General features: G+C 44.9%; 1 protein-coding gene across 1 annotated transcript in view; it reads right to left on the bottom strand.

Annotated features, from left to right (window-relative positions):
• Window positions 1-258: 258 nt before the first annotated feature.
• ARHGAP35 (Rho GTPase activating protein 35) overlaps window positions 259-21,879 on the bottom strand; it is a 43,504-nt gene continuing 21,883 nt past the window's right edge. Inside the window, 6 exon segments of the mRNA XM_026690638.2 lie at window positions 259-457; window positions 460-725; window positions 1,140-1,245; window positions 3,540-3,671; window positions 5,064-5,141; window positions 16,167-16,311. Of these exon segments, the coding sequence (XP_026546423.2) occupies window positions 369-457; window positions 460-725; window positions 1,140-1,245; window positions 3,540-3,671; window positions 5,064-5,141; window positions 16,167-16,311 (816 nt within the window). The 3' untranslated portion in view covers window positions 259-368.

The following is a 21,879-nucleotide window of genomic DNA, read 5'->3' as shown; positions in this document are numbered from 1 at the left end:
CCTCTCTGTCCACGCACGGAGGGAGGCCGAGGAGGCAGCGGGTCCAGCGCCCCAACCGGGCTAAACCGGCCTCTCTGGCTCGGGTCCGAGGAGATCCCGGTGGAAAGGGGGCTCGCCTGGGAGGAGGGCTCCGGACTCCCCAGCCGCCTCCTCCTGCTTGGGACCCCCAGGGTGCCCTCCCAGGCCAGCCCCGAGGCCGAGCCAGGCTCCAGAGGGGTCCAAGGCGCCAGTCCGCCGTGGCTCAGCCCAACAAGAAGTCTGGAGCCGAGCGGCGGAGGCGAAGGGCGGGCCCCGGAGGCGCCGGGGCGGGTCGTCTCGTCCTCTGCGTGTCACAACGGAGGGGCCTTGCTTCCTGACCCGGCCTGGGTTCACAGTGTGTGCTGCTCGGCCTGGAGGGGCGGCGGGAGCAGGGACTGGAGTGGGGACTGGGGCGAGGGGGGCGGCGTCTGGGGCGGGAGGGTTGGGCGAGGACGGGCGTGGAGGGGAGGAAGGGGGTGCTGACGGGCAGGGCCGAGGGGAGCTGGGGGTGGCGCCGGGGCTCGGCGATGGGCCGGCTGTAGAAGAAGAACGAGCCCTGCTGGATGAAGAGCTCGATGATTGTCTGGTAGATGCGGGTGGCGGTCAGGGCGTCCATGGTGCTGAAGTCGGGCCGCATCAGGGTGGGCCAGAAGCAGATGGAGAGGTTCTCGCTGGTCATCAGGTTGGTGCGGTTGTTGTGGCTCACTCTGCAAGCACAAAGGGCGGGAGGGGGGGGCGGGGGGTCAGGCACGGGAGGCGAGAGCCGCCCCCTCGCCCCCCACCCCTCCCCGAGGGGGGCCTGACGCTTCCCCAGAGCAACCCGCACAGAGTCCCAACTGCGGGCGGTTCCTGACTGACGATCGTTCACTTAGTGACCGTTTGAAGTTACAACGGCCCTGGGAAGAAGAAGGGGCAAGGACCCTGGCTTAGCCAGGAGGAATGTCGGGGAAGGGGTTCCCCCTGGGGAGCTTCTGCTGTCCCAACGGGGTTCGTCAAACGACCGGCGGGTTTAGCTTTCCAGGCACATCCGGGGCGTGGGGGTGTGGGTGTGTGTGGGGGTGTGTGGGCAAGGGCTCCAGCCCACCTCAGGAGGAGGGGCAGGAGGAGCCGGGGCCGCTTACTTGTTCAGGTGAGAGATGACATATTTGAAGACCTCGTAATTCTCCTTGGGGAACTTCTTCAGCACCTCTTTGAGCGCGTGCAGCTTCTGCTCTCGGTCGTTGATCTCTGTGGAAGTGGAGAGAAGGAAGAAGGTGGAGGGGTGCTTTTCGCCCTCGGAGCTCCATCCAGGGGGAGCCACGAGCAGCTCCTGCTCAGGGAATAGACCTGCTTACCCCGGCCTCTCCCACGCCCCCCAAATATCATCCAGGGTTGCCCCTACAAAGTTGTTTTAGGGAAGGGGGCAAGCTAAGGCGGCCAGCTGGTAATACGAAAGCCTTACAAACGGCAATCAAAACACCCGAGAAGTTTATTCGGCCGAATCTGCTGAAGGTTACAAGGAACATACGGCCGTTAAAATTAATTTCCTTCCCAAAACACTACTGCAAGGGGTATCAGGTACTATAAACCTACATTTATCAGACAACTTTCTTTGCATTTTCCTTCCCCAAATCCCAAGAACCTCAAATTGCTGGCAGGACTGAACTGACGTGGACCTGGGCTAACTCCGAGGTAAAAGCCTCACATTGTATGAAATCCGTTCTATTCAAACCAGGAAGGGGGAAATTAGCTTTTCAGCGGCCCTTGGAGTAACCAAGTCTTCCCAAGCGCTCCCAGAAAAATCCAGGTATAATATAGAAATACGATATAGAATCATGGAGTTGGAAGGGACCTTGGAGGTCTTCTAGTCCAACCCCCTGCTTAGCCAGGAAACCCTGTCCCATTTCAGACAAATGCCTGTCCAGTCTCTTCTTAAAAACTTCCAGTGTTGGAGAATTCACCGCTTCTGCAGGAGGCACGTTGCTTTGTTGGGAGTGATGTAATGCTTTGAGCCAGGCATAGTCCGGCCTTCAGCACAAAACCAGCTGGGTGATGTTGGGCCGGTCATTTTCTTTCAGCCCTAAGAAGGAGGCAATGGCAGCCCATTTCTGGAAAACCTTGCCAAGAAAACTGCAGGGACTAGCCAAGGCGGTCTCCAGAAATAAAGACACAATGGAATGGAAGAAACACAAAACACACAGACACACACACAAACACAGCACTTTGCTTAGCAGCCTAGTATTAGCACACACACGTTTGCATTTTTATTTACCAACCCTTTATGACCCTGTTAATTAGCTTTAATAGTTAGGTTCCTTGGTATTTTATTATCTGCACTGATAGCAGGATGGTGAATTCTTCCACTTATCACATCTCTGCTTTTTAATTTGTGCTTGCTAACACCTTACAATAATAGCCCAAGATGTTGACGGTAATAAAGTTAAACCACACTCCTCCGATTTTTGTTTGAAAGGGTTGCATTAAAGATGTCTGTGGCAGCAGCCACAATAAATATTACCGGAGGCTGCGTGCCGAAGAAGCCAGCTCCTTAAGTCAACGGGAGCCTTTGCTTCTGTTCTGCAGTTTTTTCTTTTAAAAATGCACCAACGTCACTGGGTGAATCCGTCACTGGAGAGGATAGCGATCTGAGCTTTATTTAATTTTTTTAATTAAAAAAAAAAGGCATCTTTTAGAGCAACCAAAGCAAAGGCATCTTTTGTCAGGAGTCCCTCCGAGACGGCTTCTAAAGCAGAGACGCCAAACTCCACTTAGATAGACCACGCAGTTAAATATTTAAAGAGCCATTTGGAGCTCCGACAATTTTAAGTGCATCTGCAGTGAAATTCAGGATTGTCAACAGCGGCATTGCTGGCTTCAAAGGGGGAAAAAAGGGTGGGTGCGGGGTCTGTTTGGACTTCAACATTGGCAGGGCAGCTTGGAAACAGAACGGAGGCTTCCCAGACCAGGGATTCTCAATCTTGGCTTCTTTAAGACGGGTGGTGGGACTTCAACTCCCAGAATTCTGAGTGGATTAACCAAGATAATAAAGAAAGCAGGGGAAAGCTTAGACGATGCTGCTTCAGCTGTCCGTTTTCCATCCTGTTTTCGTTTCTAACTCTAGGTGGAGCCACGGAATCCCATCGCTCTACGGCAGGGCTCCCCAAACTGGGCCACTTTAAGACTTATGGACTTCAACTCCCAGAATCCCCCAGCCGGCATAGCTTAACCCTCTTGCGATCCCTTCCTCTGCAATCTCTCTCCACCTTAGGAGATTAAGAGAGAGAGAAAAGCAGGCATAGCTGGCTGGGGAATTCCGGGAGTTGAAGGCCACCAGTCTTAATGTTGCCAAGTTTGGAGACCTCTGCTCTACGGCAACAACATTCCCGGACACACGCAAATTTGGAAATTCAACAGCTCACAAGCAAGGGTCGCTAGTCCTCTTTGTGGGTTCTGTTTCAAAAATGAGCACGAGGGGTTTTTCTCCCTTTGGCGTTCTAAGAGAGGCCGGCAGCCTTGGTGGCGGGTGGGCACATCCTACTCACTGTGGGCCTCCACCAGCTCAATCTGCATGTTGTAGGGTACCAGAGGATCTGGCAGCTCGGAGAAGAAGCTCTTCATGGCTCCAGCCACAGTGTTCACAGTGAAGTCCTTCTCAGCAAAGTCCAGGTTATGATCTGCCAGGAGAGGGTTCAGGGGTTAGGCCTGCCTATCAAAGAACGGCAAAGGAAAGACCAGCAAAAGTGGGGGGGGAGGGAGGAGAGAGAGGGGAAAGCCCCAGCTAAAAAGTTACTTCAAAGGCTGGACAATTTAAAAGAGAGACCCTAGTGGCCACTCATTTCCCTTGACACTTTGAGAGTAGAATGCAGCGCGAATTTAATACAAAATTAAACATTTTTTTTAATCGAAAGGAAGATATAGGTGGCACAGTGGTTAGAGTGCAGTATTGCAGGGTACTTCTGCTGACTGCCGGCTGCCTGCAATTTGCCAGATCGAATCCCACCAGGCTCAAGGTTGACTCAGCCTTCCGAGGTAGGTAAAAATGAGGACCCAGATTGTTGGGGGCAAGAGGCTGACTCTGTAAACCAACCAACCAACCAACCAACCAACCAACCAACCAACCAACCAACCTTCCTTCCTTCCTTCCCTCCCTCCCTTCCTTCCTGTTAGAATGCAGTATTGCAGGCTAACTCTGCCCACTGCCAGCAGTTCGATCTTGACCAGCTCAAGGTTGACTCAGCCTCCCGTCCTTCCGAGGTGGGTCAAATGAGGAGCCAGATGGTTGGGGGCAACAGGCCGACTCTGTAAACCGCTTAGAGAGGGCTTTGAAGCACTGTGAAGTGGTATATAAGTCTAAGGGCTATTGCTATCTCTTAAGACCAGAATCTCTCCAGAATGTCTCCAATTACAGGCAGTCCCTGACTTACAAAGGGTTCATTTAGTGACTGTTCAAAGTGATCTCACTGGAAAAAAATGACTTACGACTATTTTTCACATTTACGTCCACTGGAACCTCCCCTTGGTCATGTCATCAAAATTCAGCAACTGGCTCATATTTATGATCGTCGCAGGGCTCCCGGGGTCACGTGGTCACCTTATGTGACCTTCTGACGAGCAAAGTCAACGGGGAAGCCGGATTCCCTTAACAACGGTGTTGTTAACTGAACAGCTGCAATGACTCGCTTAACAACTGCAGCAACCGAGGTAATAAAACGGGGGCAAAGCTCACCTAGCCACAGAAATTGTGGGCTCAACTTGGTCGTAAGTCAAGGACTACCTGTGTGTTATGATCCTGCTGGGAAAAGCAGCAGGTTGTCCCCCACTTTGGTGGGGGGACCGACTCGGGAGCTGTGTTTTTCCGCAAGGGGGCTTCCGCAAGGGGGCCCTCTGGAATGGCCTCCCATTGGAGGTGCCTCTGTCTCCAGGTTGGTTGGCCTTCCAGAAAAAAGTTAAAATCAAGAGTCCCCCCCCCACCCCACCCCCCATAATCCGCCTCCTCGCAAACCGTGACTGCGTTCCTGAACGGCTTCTCCCTTCTCAGGGAAAAGCGCAGAGGCTGCAGGTCCTACCTTGGTCAAATTGCCGCTGCAAGCTTTCCATCTCGGACTTGTTTCCACTCACCCGGTAGATCCCTTCGGTACTCAACCCTGGTGGGGAGGGAGAGAGAAAAGGTTAGAGCAGAGGAAAAGTGCAACTCCGAAGACTGCATTACCAGGGAAGAAATACTTGAGGGAAGACGGAAAGCCTAGACAGGGACGGAGTCTAGGCAAGTCATGATTTCACCAGCATTGATGAGGTTACCTATTTTGGTCATGAAACATCTGCAAGAAAGCAACCGAGCTCAAAGAGCACCAAACCCCCGCAGTCATTTCGTCCTCCCCCCCTCCTTCTAGAAATGATAATCTGGGTCATAAAACATCTGCAAGGAAACAACCACGCTCACAAAGCACCAAGGACCCCACAGTCCTTCTCCTCCCTTCCAGCACTGATAAGGTTACTTAATTGGGTAATGAAAGGTCTGCAAGGAAACAACACAGCTCAGGGAGCACCAAAGACCCCAAAACACCGAGGAAAGTGTGATTTTTGTATTAAATTTGCACTGCATTCAAGGGAAATGAGTATGGCAGGCTAACTCTGCCCACTGCCAGCAGTTCGATCATTAGTGTCCCTTGGTTCCTTCCCACTACTAAAGCTCTTTTAAATTGCTAAAAAGGCAGAAAGAACTCCAGAGCAAATGAACCAGCAGCGGAGGTTATAACTAGAAAAACAAACTGAGGTAGAAACGGTGGTGATGAGTAACATTCTGCCTTTCTGCTGTCTCTATCACGTATAACCGTGTGGCGGTAACTGTTTATAGGATACCTTTGTGGTGGATTTTAATTGCTCCGAGATGCTGTGGGGAGATAATGATAGCTAAAAGTATAATTACTGGAACCCTGTACTAACCTTACCCCCCTGCAGAAATGGGTTGAAATTATATTTCCTAATTACAAGGGGCTATAAATGACTTGCAACGAATGGCTAAGGCGGTTTTTTTTTTTGCAATCTGAGGATGAGGAGAGGGTGGTATGAATGAAACACCTGGTCACTGTAAGTATCCAAATCCAAAGCACAAGTGCTAAAAATATAGGTCCACCAACTACTTTGACAGCGCCTCTGTGATTACAGGCTGTCCTCGACTTACAACAGTTCGTTTAGTGACCATTCCAAGTTACAACGGCACTGAAGAGACATGACCGTTTTTCACACTTACGACCACTGCTGCGTTCCCCGTGGTCACGTGATCAAAGGGTCATGTAATCACCATTTGTAACCTTCCCAGACGGCTTCCAACAGCAAAATCAATGGAGTAAGCCAGATTCTCACTTAACGACCGCATGATTCTCTAATAACTGTGGCAAAAGGTCATAAGATGGGGGAAACACACTGAACAATGGCCTTGCTTACAGCAACAGAGGTTTGGGGCTCAACTGTGATCATAAATCAAGGATTGCCTGTATCTACTTCAATATGGGAGCATTTTCTTCCCAAAGAAAGCAATTAAACAACCTGGCTCTGGCTTAAAACTTGCCTGTGCCAGAATCTCCCCTGGTGTTTAGCAAACAGCCTCTCTTCCCTGGCTTCTTCTGTTTTGGTTTATCTTACTGGGCCTGAAGTAAAGATTACAAGCTTACGAGAAAGCCTGACGCATAAATCTCAGAGTGCCTGGTTATTTTAAGTTCAAGAAAGTTTAATGGCTTTCTTTTTTTTAAACGAGAGGGCATTGAGTGGAAAGAAAGCTGGCATGGAAATCTGGAAGCCACCATAAAGCTAATAAGAAACCAGGAGAAGGACACACATGATCCTTCTTGGTACCTGCAGGAAGGTTTTCATCAATCTACCTGTTGGTGAGCAATTCAGCGTCTTAGCATCTTCAAATTTGGATTGCTGCTTTCCAAGAAGTCCCCTCGAGAGAAATGCAAAGGGCTGCCTATCTCCCATTCAAGGAAGGTACATTACAAATAGGAGAGTCTGCAAGGTTGATTCAGAGGACAGAGATCCCCAATGGCTTTAAAAACTCCTGACTGCCAGTTGCGATTATGCGATTAATCCCTGGTTGATAGGCAGAGATGCCCACCCATGTAAGGAGTTAAAATGAGGCAGGGGTTTTCTGAAAGACCAGATTATGCACAGCTGTACATAGCAAACAAGCAGGTTTTGGAAGAGGGGCTTCACCAGAGCCAGCAAGTAATACAGGGGTCTTAGAGACACCCAGGAGGAACAAAAATGGCCATCAAATCCGAGCCAGAAGTAGCTTCCTTCCAATCATACCATCGATTGCGAGCGCTACTCTCAGCTTTGGTGCAGTGAGAAAGCAATGTTTAGTAATATTTCCTGCAATCCACTTCCATGTTTATGTTATAAAATCCTGTTTTACACTCGATCCTTGTCACACACAAAACTAGGCAGGCGTTGTGTACTGAGAACAGCAGGTGAGCTATTACAATAGCCCTGTTTCTGTGCCAAAAACAAGCCTCTTTGTTGATAGATACACATCTGATTCACAAGCAGGCAAGATACAGGCAACCGACCCCTTCAGTGGCAATCCAAAATACTTATTATACAAGAAACCGTGAATGCAATTTCCCAGGGTTTAATTTGGGCTTAAAATTACACGCGGTAAACTGTCCCTTTACACTACAGGTAGTCCTCGACTTACGACCCCAATTGAGCCCCAAATTTCTGTTGCTAAGCAAGACGGTTGTTAAGTGAGTTTCTCCCTATTTTATTTATTGCCTCAGTTGTTAAGTGAATCGCTGCAGCTGATAATGGTTGTTAAGTGAACCCAGCTTCCCCATTGACTTTGCTTGTCAGAAAGTCGCAACAAGGGGATCACGTGACCCCAGGACACTGCGACTGTCGTAAAGATGAGTCAGTTGCCAAGCGCCCGAATTTTGATCACGTGACCAGGGCGATATGCTGCAACCATCGTTAAATGTGAAAAACGGCCATAAGCCACTTTTTTTAAGTGCTGATTTATTTTTTGGACAGTCACTAAATGAACAACTGTAAGTCCAGGACCCCCTGCACAGAGACCAAGCAACATTGGGGCAGGAGGGGAGAGAAATTCACCCCTTTCTTCCCCTGACAGCCTTGTCCACGTTCACTTGAGAGCCCAGTTGGAGTCACGGATCATTTTTAAGGCAACGTCCTTTGAAGTTTACACTTTGCTTAGTGTTAGCTGGAAGGGACCTAGTAGGTCATCTAGTCCAACCCCCTGCCCAAGCGGGAGACCCTACACCATTTCTGACAGAGGGCAGTCCAATCTCTTCTTGAAAGTCTCAAGTGATGGCGCTCCCACAACTTCCGAGGGCAGCTTCTGTTCCATGGGTTGATTGTTCTCCCTGTCAGAAAGTTTCTCCTTGTTTCCAGGTTGAATCTCTCTCCTTCTTCAGTTTCCATCCATTCTTCTGGCCTTCGGGGTGCCTTGGAGAATAGCTTGACCCCCTTCCTCCTCCTCTATGGGGCAGCCCCTCAAACGTTGGAAGGCTGCTCTCCTGCCTCCCCTGGTCCTTCTCTTCCCTAGACCAGCCAGGCCCACTTCCTGCAACCGTTCGGTTTTCAGCCAGGCGAACGGAATGGGATTCTACGAACCCAGAGGACCGACGGAAGGCAGGCCCTCTTACAGGCCGCCAATCCCCAGCGGCTTCCTGTAACCAGCCCACACGCTCCATTCATCAGAGTCATGCCCAGAGCAAAGCTGTCACAGGGCAGCTAACGGGCTTCCGCCAGTGGAAGAGACAAATATAATAATGCCTCTTGGAACGGAGGCCTTCCTTCCCCCCACTGCCCTTTTATTCAACAGAGAAGCCCACAGTGTCCCATCGAGTTACTCCATCCAACATGGCCGTTTTCAGAATGGGACAATTGTGAGAAGCTGAACATTATGCGGCAACGCCTCCCCATCCTTCCTGCAGGCAGCAAACGGCCTCCAAATATAGCTGCTGCTGCTGCTGGATGATGGAAGGACAATTGTTTTACTGTATATGCAAATTAACAGCCAGTGTTATTTGCCCTGGTAATGATTGACAGAGGGAAATAAAAGTTTAAATTGGGGGGAAGAGGTAGGAATAGGAAGTTTTCAACGTAGGTTGAAAGTACCTGAAGGCAGAGCAAGCAGCAACGGATGGAAGATTATCCAAGACAGAACCAACCTAGAACTAAGGAGGGTTTTGTGAGAACAATTAACCAGCAGAACAACTTGCTTCCAGAAGTTGTGTGTAGTCCGCTACTGCAGGTTTTTAAGAAGACATTGGACATCCATTTGTCTGCAATGGGCCTGAGCAGGGGGTTGGACTAGAAAACCTCCAAGGTCCCTTCTTAACTCTGTTATTCCATTATAACGGGAACAGCAGAAAACATTCAAAAGCAAACACGTAATAATCATCGATTTTTAAAAATCTTAACAAATCTGCACATTTCTGTTCAACTCTTATCTCAGTTGTTGCTCAGCTCTTCGTTTATCATTTCATAAAATGGGAATATCAGTCAAAGTATGGCTGTAAAACAGCTTATCCCAATCAAGGTGGACTCCATCCCAACAAACAAAATCCTCATCTAGCAAAAAACTCAAGGATGCAAGCTAGCTTACTCCCAAAGCATACATTTATAGCCTGCTCTTTTCCACATCATGTCTTTCAAGGAACTTTAGCCTAAATATGGCAATAAACTGCATCACAAATCTGTGTTTTTCTGTAAACATTTCATTTGTGAAAACAGATAATCAGCTTTTCAACACCGTTCGATGTCCGTCCTATATTTAGTCGCCTTCTTGCAGTGTTAGAAAATATTAAAAATATTCCTGAAAAAAAATATCAAAATGTCTAATTGATCCAAGCCTGTAACTAAATTAGAAACATTTTAAGGTGCCATTTGCTATCAAAGATCTGTCAGCACAAACAGAATTTACTTTTCCTCAAATGTGCGTGAAATATGATTAATATGAAAGTAGGTAGCTTCAGTTTCAGAGAAACTAGCAGAAATGCATTTAGCCAACATCAAACATATTACCACCTGGGGGGGATTATTTAAATGCATTAAATATGTCATAGATTGTGCTATAAAGGAACAAATTATGCTCAAGTACAGTGATCAAAGTATTTCAAAATACACAATATGACAATATATATGGCTTTTCCCTCCTCTAATCCATTAAATCAATAAAAACACAAGCTAACTTTCAGTTAGAGATCAGTGAAAATGAAGATATTTTTCTTTCCCACTGAAGTTCATAGATTTCTTGAAATCTAACCCTGGAGTGTTTCTCAACTCTATTTTAAGAGTTGTGGATTCCAACTCCCAGAATTCCCCAGCCAGCACAGCTGGCTGGGGAATTCTGGCAGTTGGAGTCCACATGTCTTAAAGCTGTCAACGTTTGCCCTAGAAGGCCAAATTTGTTTCGGTATTAGAGAGATTTTACATAACCTCTACAGTACAACTGCACCATTCACTTGATAGTTGATGCCACTCTCGAAGAAAGAAATGGTTAAATTGTAAAACAATCCTTCCACAGAACCACCTGGATTTAGTTTTCCTTCCAGTCTGCAACTTCTTAACTGAAAACAACCACTTTGAAGCAATTCTTAAAACTCCGCAAATCTCTTGATTATTATTATTATTATTATTTAAATCTGTGCCCTGGTATCTATTCTTGTCTTACCACATTCCAAGTCCATGACATCAGCGGGCTGAAATTCTGATGGGGCCTTCATAAAAATGCCAGCTCCTTTTCGGATGTCAACAGCTCTTGCTTGGGCCGATGTGAGCGCAAGCCTTCTACCCTGAAGAGCTACTGTTCTCCGATTTCAATCCTAACAGATCCAAGGAAGCCACATAAAAATGTGACGATTATTGGGGACTGGGGAAAAAGGAACTTCTCACAACCTCCCTGGGCCTGCCAGTCCGATTGTTTATCCTCTGTGTTTTGCTATCAGGTAGCAAAAAAAAATTCCTTGCGGTTCACATTCGGATGTGTCGGTGTCATCACAAGGGCAGAGCAATGGTCAAACACAATAGATGACAGTCTAACTGTTCTCCTGCCAGGCAAAGAATCGGATCAGCTCCAAGAGATCATACTGCTTTCAATCTGCGCCGTTTCTCAGCGGAACCCTGTTCCTGTTGGTCCTTTACAGGTGTGCATGCCACAGATGAAAGGCTGGAACTTCAGTTGCAAGTTTCATTATTTTGGCATTGTGATTAATGACAGAGGCTTAGATTCTGCGTGATGTTACAGCAATTTCTAGACCAATGATTCTCAACCTTGTCAACCTTAAGACGTGTGGACCTCAACTCCCAGAATTCCCTAGCCAGCATTTTCATAATCATGCCTTAAAAATCCAAACCATGGTTTGGAGCAGCAGTGCAACTTGTAAAGGGAAACCGGGCCACTTTGGGAAAATTGAAAATAATCCTGAGCTGCAAAGGAACAGCTGGTGCGCAAGGATGGAGTTGGTGAGGCTTGAAGGCGCTGGCCCCTGGCAGAACGTCTTCCAGGATGGCAGCAGCAATAAACTGATTGAATTGATTAGATTTGGGACCTCACAAAGTTGCTTGGTGTTGAGCCTAGCTATCTTCTAAAATAGATGGGGCAGCCACAAAGAGCAAGGGGTCAACCTATCCGCCAAAGCACTGCAAGGCCGGACAAGAAGCAAGGGATGGAAACTTATCAAGGAGAGAAGCAACCTGGAACTAAGGAGGAATTTAACTGTTTGCCTCCAGAAGTTGTGGTTCTTTCAACACTGGAAATTTTTAATAAGAGATTTGGATAACCATTTGTCTGAAATGGTATAGGGTTTCTTCCTTGAGCAGCGGGTTGGACTAGAAGACCTCCAAGGTCCCTTCCAACTCTGTGATTTGAAAGTTGGTGCCCTACTCATGCCCCCATGTAGATACCAAAGACTATGGTGGGACCAGACAGCTTTGATCCAGAAACTTGTCCTCCAATGATCGATCGTTGTGCCAAAGTTCACGAAATGCCAAACTATGGGTAAATCAAACTACAGACAAGTTTAGGGAGAGAGCAAAACAGAGTTTGCGATCCCACACATGTTTATAAACCAGGGTTTGAAAGTCACCCGTTAAATTTTCTCCACGCCGTTCGTTATTGCAGCCCAATCTTTCTATGGCATTGCAGAAGACTGAATTCCAGTTGCATTGCCAAGTTCTCCAAGACATTTGCAGATGGTAACCATGTGAACTTTGGAAGATTGCTTTGAAAAATACCTCAATGTTTCCTTTGTTTAACTAAGCCCAAACTCACCATGTTGAGTCATGGCCATCATACTAAGTAATGCTTGATGGAGCCAACCACTCTAGTAAAATTCCTTCTTTTATTTCGGGGGAAAAAAAGACCCCACTAAATTAATCCCACAAATGCTACATTTTTACTTTTTCAGTTCCTCCTTCCTATTCTCTGTCTAACTTTAAAGATAGTTTTTCAATATAATCCAGGCTCAGTTCAACTGATTGATACCTTATATAGAAATAGTGCAAAAAATGAGAAGTGCAAAACGAGGCAATTTCACTACATCTCTTCTAATAGACAGAGACAGGCCATTTTTAAAGTGAAAAACAAATATTTTGACACTCTTACTTATTTCCAGTTAGTAAAATGAAACATATGAGATATGCAATCACATAAACTTTGGCTTGTAAAATACGTATCTGAATCTCTTTCGTTCTTTCCAAAAATATTCTCTGTGTTAAATTATACCATACTGTAATCTGGGGTTTATTAGAATTAAGGAAATAACATCATGGATCACTATTTTATTGGTTGTTAATCCATTCTGTGTGAATTTAATATTTAAATCATGTAGTATTAATTTCATACAAGAGAGGAGGTTATATGAAAGTGGCCATCTTCAAACACTTTTAACCGCTGATGAGACCAACGGGTGTGTGTGTGAGAGAGGGGGGAGAGAGAGAGAGAGAGAGAGAGAGAAACAGAGACAGGGACAGACAGACACACACAGAGGCATAAATAAAAGTAATCAATTTTTTTATTATTCTGCAGCCTCCTTAGCATCTGGCACTGCTAACACAGCCACAGTGTGCAGTTCTCTGCCAAAGTCCACACTAAGAAGAGTTTCTATCTCTCGATGCAGCATTCAATACAAGCCAACTTATTATTTTTTACTCTTTCCCAATTATATCCGCTAAGAGGCTTATTGCTCTGACATGCTTTCGAGCACAGGAGAAAATGATGTGCCTCTCAGAGTTACCAGGCAGGTAAAAGGGGGAGAAGAGGAATAGGGAACGTGGAGAACAGATTTAACAGGAAGCATGTCAAGCATCGGATACAGTGCAGGGAGGGTTGCACCATGCTCTGTCTGCAGGATATTCTGTTTGAAACTAACTCTCAAGAAGCATCCAACGTGGTTTAAAAGCTTTCTGTAACGTCAGGGGTGTCCAACCCCGGCAATGTTAAGACCTGTGGACTTCAACTCCCAGAATTCCCTAGCCAGCCAGTTTTGCTGGCTGGGGGATTCTGGGAGTTCAAGTCCACAGGTCTTAAAATTGCCGAGATTGAGAAACCCTGCTCTAGAGCAACCAGTTGTGTAAAGTGATTTACTATTTGGGTTTTCATCCTGCTTGTGAAATACACATACGCCTTTTCTTACGACCACAAGTGAGCCCAGAATTTATGTTGCTAAGTGAGACATTTGTTAAGTGAGTTTTGCCCCATTTTACGACTTTTCCTGCCACGGTTGTTAAGTGAATCACTGCAGCTGATGGTTGTTAAGTGAATCTGGCTTCCCCATTGAGTTTGCTCATGAGAAGGTCGCAAAAGGAGATCACGGGACCCCCCAGGGACAGGGCAACCATCGTAAATATGAACCATCTGAATGTAAGTCACATGACCATGAGGAGGATGCTGCAACAGTCATAAGCGTGAAAAATGGTCGCAAGTCCCTTTTTTCAGTGCTGTCGTAACTCTGAACAGTTACTAAATGAAATATTATAAGTCAAGGATTACCTGAACCTCATTCTCAGTTTGTCTTTATTCCCTGTTGGTGGGAACAGAGCACCGAAAAGTTGTGTGTTAGGTATGTTCATGCCCTCAACAGACACCTAAGCAGAACGCCGGCTGCTGTTTGGCTTCCCCCAAGAACATCCAATGTATTAGCAGCGACCAAGAGTACCTGCAACTTTGCTTTTAAACTGACAGATTAGCAAACGGGAACTTCATCCAGCCATCAAACGAGTGATCTTGACAAACAGCCCCTCCAAGCCACAAGCAAATACTACTCGTGCCCCAAAAATGAAGGCAGTCAAGATCTAAGCTCTTAGGAGCCAGTGAGAACCAGGCTCAAAGGCAAAACAAACATTTCAATCCAAATAACTAATCTGAAATTCTGATTTTCTCTAGAAATAAGAGCAAATATTCCGTGGCCAAAAGTCAGCTTTGCGATTTTACCCTGAGGGTTGCCAAGCGTTTATCCTACGGGGGATATGCATATGCATATGCAATGCAAAGATGTCTTTTAAGGTTTCCAGATCAACCTGGCTAATAGTTAAATAATTAAGCAGCTGGCAGATGCTATCCAATTTCACCTGCTGTAGCTGCAAGGGATAAAAAGATTCATATTCTGTTTGAACCTCCACGGTTAGACACGGCTGTCAATTATTGATGCAGTAAAGAGGAGAACTGATAAGGAAAGAAGTTTGGAAGACTTACCACTTAGAGGGGAGAGGCCCTTACAATTGGTTTAAGCCTTCACAAAAAATGCAGCATGTCCCATTTTATTCATGGAGTTCCAAGAGCCAATGCAAAAAAATTAACTATAATAATTATTTGAATTGCATATATGTTGTTTATTTAGTGTAAGTCCATTTATTTAATGTAATAAACACAGCTGAATGAAAACCCCCCCCTCTCTTCTCCAAAGAGTTTTGCAGCTTTTGGGATAACATCAAAAGAGCTTTCTACCTGCGTGACACGCCAGTAAGAATCAGCAAAGAACAGGTGTAGTGATGCAAGACGCGATCGCCTAAAACTCTCCCGGCAGTTCAAAGGTTATCTCTACATAATTAACCAAGGGAAGGACAGATGGCAGCCACATCCACAGAACACTTTGAAGTCCAAGTTCAACTCCTACCAGAATACATCATGTCTCCCAAGCAGTTTTAGCTTAAACTGCATTCAATAGTTACGTGGACAAATCATTTCGGTCTCCTAACCAGCGTGCTGAGACTTTCGGATTTATTCCTGTCCTGAATTCATTTTTTTATTTCTTCTGCTTAGGCAGGCAGTAGGTGTCCCAGTGGATTTTGTTTAATAGTGTGTTATTTGCTCACAAGACAAAGGATGATAAAAAAAACAAACCCTTTATTTTGCTCCATCGCTGCAGGCTGTGAGAACCTGAAGTGAGGCAGAAACAGGGAAAAAAACAAAAACCTGCCAATTAGGAGCTGCTGATTTTGTCCTTAACTGTATGAGCATTATCACAATTTAGCAGAAGGGGAGCACACTCTACAATTTCAGCAACCAAAAATTACGAAGTTGCTCTGAAAGCATGAGAAACTGAAGCAGAACGACACTCCGAGATTTCCTCCGTATTACCAAGGACTGTAACCTCAGGATAATAATCCTAAATCAACCATCTCCAAAACAGTGCTGGGATCTCCAACCAGAAGTGGACAACCCATGGTTCCAGAGCCACAAGTGGCCCCATTTCCTCACTTTGTACCCCACAGAGCCCCTCTGCCCATGATTTTTAAAAAAGTAGTGGTTTCCCTTCATTATGAAGAAAGAAATAGATGAAAACTGAAGTGTGTGTCTTAAAACATGTACCAATAAAGAAGAATATCTGTAAAGTATTGAAATGTGACATCCTTGAAGCTCTCTGATCTTGGTCGGTTTCTTGCAGACATTTCACTACCCAAACTAGTTGGACTGATGATGTTACCTAGTTTGGGTAATGAAATGTCTGCAAGAACCCAACCAACCTCAGAGAGCACCAAGGACCTGTCATTGAAATAGGCATATCACACTTTTAAAAAAAAAGGAAAACCCCCACATTTTGACAGACCCGGGTGTGTCCACTTAAGCAATGTGGCCCTGCTACTCTCTGGCTGCTACTCGCCTTAAATACCAACTTTAACTATTAAAACACGGCTTTCTTGCTTACCTGTTGCTTCAATGTATTCGATGCATCTCTCAATAAAAATGGGAATGGGCTTCTCTGGGGTCACTACAGTGGTCAGAGGCACCCCAAAATAGTTGCTCTCCCAGGTAGTCTTTGTGATAGATGGTCGAGGCTTAGGCTTTGGTTTCTGTGGAAAACAATTAATCAAGAGTTAGTATGGCCGGGAATGTATACTCAGAAAGAAAGAAAGAAAGAAAGAAAGAAAGAAAGAAAGAAAGAAAGAAAGAAAGAAAGAAAGAAAGAAAGAAAGAAAGAAAGAAAAAGAAAGAAAGAAAGAAAGAAAGAAAGAAAGAAAGAAAGAAAGAAAAGAAAGAAAGAAAGAAAGAAAGAAAGAAAGAAAGAAGGAAGGAAGGAAGGAAGGAAGGAAGGAAGGAAGGAAGGAAGGAAGGAAGGAAGGAAGGAAGGAAGGAAGGAACTGTTTTATTGCCTAAAGATAATAGCTCCACATTTCACTTAAAAACCTTACATCTGATTAGACAAAGGGGATCTATATGTCTGAAAGCACAAACTGCTAGTAAGTCATATTTGCTTAAGTTATGCTTGCAATATGAATTGGTGTAGTGGTTAAGGTGCTGATCTAGAAACCAGGAGACGGTGAGTTCCAATCCCACCTTAACCATGAAAGCCAGCCGGGTGAGACTTTGAGCCACCGCATAGCAGTGAGTAGGATGCCAGACCAAGATTCCCAAGCCACCCTTAGCCACGGAAATCTCTCTGGTCTCTTTGAAAGGTCAGCCACTCTCTGCCCATCCATTCCTGGCAGGCTTGTGAGGGTGGGAAAATGGGGTGGGGGAAAGGAACTGAAATGATGTCACCAGGAGCTCTTAAAGACAGGAACCTAACCAATAAATACCACCAGTTGGAAAACGTTATATAAAAAGCAGAAAGCCATTCGAGGGATATGTCACAACATAAGCCACGAGAAAAATAGGCTCAGCGCAACCAAAATAATTATGAACATATTTATACACTGAGCGACAGAGAATTCAAAACAGTGGCAGGCGTCAAAGACAGCAAAAGCGAACGGGGAAGATTCTGTTCTGCTTCCTCCAGATTAAGGTAATACGATGCAGATCACACACGATTTTGTTTTGAAAACAGTGCTGTGAAAGGTATTTTGTAGTTTAAATAGCGTTGAGGCTGAAACAACACGCCAAGACTAGCTTGGAACAACAAAGGCAAGATCTAGTAGATTCACACATCATAAAGATGAGCAGCAGAGGATTATTAAACACTGAGCTACAAACTATAGTTAGTCCTCGACTTACAACAGTTCATTTAGTGACCGTCTGAAGTTACAACGGCCCTAAAAAAAGTGACCAACAACCATTATTCACACTTACGACTATTGAAGCCTCCCCATGGTCACATGATCAAAATCTGGATGCTTGGCAATTGGTTCATATTTATGACGGTCACAGTGTCCCAGGGTGATGTGATCCCCTTTTGCGACCTTCTGACAAGTAAAGTCAATGGGGAAGCCCCATTCACTTAACAACCGGGTTACTAACTTAACAACTGCAGTGATTCCCTTAACAATTGTGGCAAGAAAGGTCACGAAATGGAGCAAAATTTACTTAACAAACATCTCACTTAGCAAAGGAAATTTTGGGCTCAATTGCAGTTGTAAGTGGAGGACTACCTGTGTAAAAAAAAAAGACAAATGAAAACAACCACAGATCAGGGACTGCATAAGAGAAAGATTAAGTCCCCAAACCAGAGTCCTAATCCAAGCCTCTTTTTTAAATATACAGAAGAAGAAGAAGAAGAAGAAGAAGAAGAAGAAGAAGAAGAAGAAGAAGAAGAAGAAGAAGAAGAAGAAGAAGAAGAAGAAGAAGAAGAAGAAGAAGAAGAGAGGAGGAGGAGGAGGAGGAGGAGGAGGAGGAGGAGGAGGAGGAGGAGGAGGAGGAGGAGGAGGAGGAGGAGGAGGAGGAGGAGGAGGAGGAGGAGGAGGAGGAGGAGGAGGAGGAGGAGGAAGAAAAGAAGAAAAAGAAAAAGAAAAAGAAAAAGAAAAAGAAAAAGAAAAAGAAAGAAAGCAAAAAAGAAAGATTTCTGGCTGAATCAATCCTGGATCTGCCAAATCAAACACAGATTTGATCCACGGTATTTGGATGTAAGACAAGGAAGCAGAATTAACCGGCATCATATATATTCCACTAAAACTTTCGGGCCTGTTTGACTGTAACCTTCAATTGGGTGAAATGGTGCACCATACAGCAACAATTTTTTTAATCAAGGTACCTCAAGTAAGCTTATAGAATGTGCCCCAAATGGTACCAAACTGCTACAGTCACTTTTTGAAAGTTCCTGACTAGCTTTATTCAGGCAAAGTCAATGGGGGAGCCATCAGGAAGTCGGACGGTGCTCCCATTGCTTTTTTGCCTACCTGTGGTCATTCTGCTTCTCTGTTTAGGTAAGGAAATATCTCTGAAACAAAGCCAACAGGGCACAAGGGGCCCGACTTCTCATAAATAGCTCTTTAATCCTAAAACTTGCCCGATATAACTACTTTTGTAAATCTCAAATCACTGAGTTGGCATCCTATGTAGTTTTATAATTAAATTTATAATGACTTTTCATCATAAAAATAGTGATTTACGTTTTTTCAAGGTGAGGAAGTTGGCAGGAAACCTGAGAAGATGGACGCACTGCAATAATTGAAAAGTAACAATAGGTGAGGTGTGACTCAATTACAATGAGGGCCCCAAAATACAAGGACAGATGTTTTGTTATTTTGAGCTCAAAAAAGAAAGAAAGAAAGGAATCAGTGGCCTAGATAAAATACCAGTCCTTGAGGACATCTCCTGAACCATGTGGCCCCAGGAAAGTTCTCACCCTCTCCATTGTCTATTTCCTGTTTAGTCTATTTCCATACAACTTCCTCTTCTAAGGTTCTGGTGACAGAAGGATATTTTGAACAATACTAGCTTGTAACAACAAGGGGCGTGTGTGTGTGTGAGTGTAACCATTTATTTTCAGACCACAGAAGAGAATGAACCTTTCTGTATGAAGATACCAGGTACTTTAACAAGAAATTAAACCAGGTAACCATAGCTTAATAAGAGCTTAAATTCTACCTGTTGATAAATACAGGTAGTCCTCGCCTTACAACCATTTGTTTAGTGGCTGTTCGAAGTTACAACGGCACTGAAAAAAGTGATTTACAACTCTTTTTCACACTTATGACCATTGCAGCATTCCAGTGGCCATGTGAGCCAAATTCAGACACTTTGCAAATGACTCGTATTTATGACAGTCGCAGTGTCCTGGGGTCACATAATCCCCTTTTGAGACCTTCTGACAAGCAAAGTCAATGGGGAAGCCAGATTCACTCAACAACCATTCTCAGCTGCAGTGATTCCCTTAACAACTGTGGCACGAAATGGTGCAAAACTCAGTTAGCAACCGTCTCACTGAGCAATCAAGATGTTCGACTCAACTGTGGTGGATAAATCGAGGACTACTTGCAAACCATCCACCAGCCAAATTATAATTCAGTGAAATTTCTTGACTCAATCACGCTTAAAGAGGTTGGAAACTTACATTCAGGCAAAAAGATTCAAGGGATATTTACAATTGTGGCTGGCTTCAGCGAACACATACGCCAAAATCCCTTGATAAATGTGCATGAAGACGGAGTGTGTCTTTTCTCCTTGTCCGCTCACCCTAGCAGATTATATTTCAAGATTAAACAAGGTGGACTGATTCACCTCTTGGGAAGATGCTTGTACTTCTACTATCCTACACTGCTTACTCTACAGAGATTTATTGAGGAATAAATCCAAAAGGTAACAGAAGTAGCCATATATATTACCTCATGACCATAAGCGACAATAAAAGGAGCCAACTTTTAAAAAGCCCTGGTGATTTACAACCAGCACTTCAGCTGTACAAACTCAAAGAGCAAAGTATTATTAGATCTCAATCAGTTGAAAAGCTTGCACAGGGAAAGGGATGCTGAGTGTAAATCTTGATGCTCTCATTTTTATGCTATTTGTGGATATTATTTCAGGAATGGACATCGTAGCGAAATGAGGATTTTGGAGATAACCCTAGTTTTCCTGATCAGAGTGCTCTGGGACAACCTAAAAGCTAGAACACCTCAGAGAGATAGTCTAACATGCTCCAGGGTGGTTTGTCCACCACTTCATTCATAACCCTGAAGAGCTGCACAAAAACAGACCTGAAAGAGAAGAGTGGAAACACACTTAAAGGAACATACTCTGAAAAACTGCAAGATATGTCCATTCCCACTGACTGTCCTAATAACTTTCAGCTCCCAGATTTCTGCTTTGAGGCATAGTTAGTAAATAACAATTAAGAGAGAGAGCTTGGTCTAGTGGTTAAGGCATATCGGGGATAATGAAATCTGTAAACTTTCTTAATTGTTTTCTACAGATGGAATCGACCCGATCTTCTTTTTTTGAGTCCAATACCGTTACGATTTCTCCTGCTATATTTAAATGGGGAAGGATAGTGGATTCAGTCATTGTTTTCATACAGAAGTGACTTCCACGATATGTTGAGTCAGCTCCTGAACTTAACAGCGCAGGAATGCAGATTAAAAATCAAAGTTGATTTATCATGGAAAAAAATCAATGTGACAGAAGCAGCTAGAAATCCATGACACAGTCCGTTGAGAGCAGGCCTCATGAAGCAGCAAAGGCAGTCCACATTTAAGTGCCTAAGCCGTATTAATTTTGCAATATGGCCGATAGCCATTATCTTGGCAAGCTGCCTGTATGTATATAGAGAGAAGAAAAAAGATGGACACAAAGGCCCCTTTTACCTATGGATAAACTGTAACACCCCCCACCCCCCCACCCTGCTTTTTATAACACATTTCTATCTATCAGGGTAATAAGCCCAAACTATGATTGAGCTACAAAGAGGCTTTCACGTCCCTGAAAGGTGTACAATGGCTGAAGAATAAATAAAGACTAGCCATGCATTTTAGAGAAGATTCTGTTAGGAGAGACACAACATGACAATGAATACCCTCTACTCTAAAATCCACTTGCATACAGTTGGTCTTTGACTTATGACCGGTTGCTTAGCAAGGGTCCGAGTTTCCAATAGACCTACCTTGGGGCTACCTATAACTTTATTATTATTACTTTATTATTACCTTTATTGTCAGAGTACAACATGTGTACTCTGAGATTGGCTGAGCCCCCCTTCGTGCACACACCCACAACACAACTCACAGGGAGGACAGAAAGTCCCTAACCCAGTCCCAATCTTATTACACTATGTGACCTCGTTGCACAATGTGCCATCCCTGCAATTCTATCCTACTATGTTGACATGAAGCTATTTTCCGTTCAGGAGTCTGACAGCCCACAGGTAGAAACTGTTCTTCACCCTGTTGGTGCGGCTGGCTCTGCTTCTCTATCTCCCACCCGATGGCAGGAGAGCGAAGAAGTGCTGACCAGGGTCTGAGTCGTCCCTGAGGATTTTCCTCCCTCTTCTAAGGCAGCGAGTCCCAGTGAGGTCATCTAGTGGTATCAGGGGGACAGCCCACCATGTTTTGTGCTGTGCTCACCACCTTCTGTGGTGTCTTTCTATCCGTGGCTGTCAAGCCAGCGTACCACACCGTCATGCAATATGTGAGGACGCTTTCTGCTGTGGCACCGATAAAAGGAGGTCATCAGTCATTGTTCCACTTTATTCTTTTGCAAGGCTCTAAGGTAAT

The sequence above is a fragment of the Notechis scutatus genome, chromosome 8, assembly GCF_049901735.1.
Source record: "Notechis scutatus isolate UNSWTSFEM ecotype Mainland chromosome 8, rNotScu1.2, whole genome shotgun sequence".
NCBI classification, from domain to species: Eukaryota; Metazoa; Chordata; class Lepidosauria; order Squamata; family Elapidae; genus Notechis; species Notechis scutatus.
This window is presented reverse-complemented; position numbering and strand designations above follow the sequence as displayed.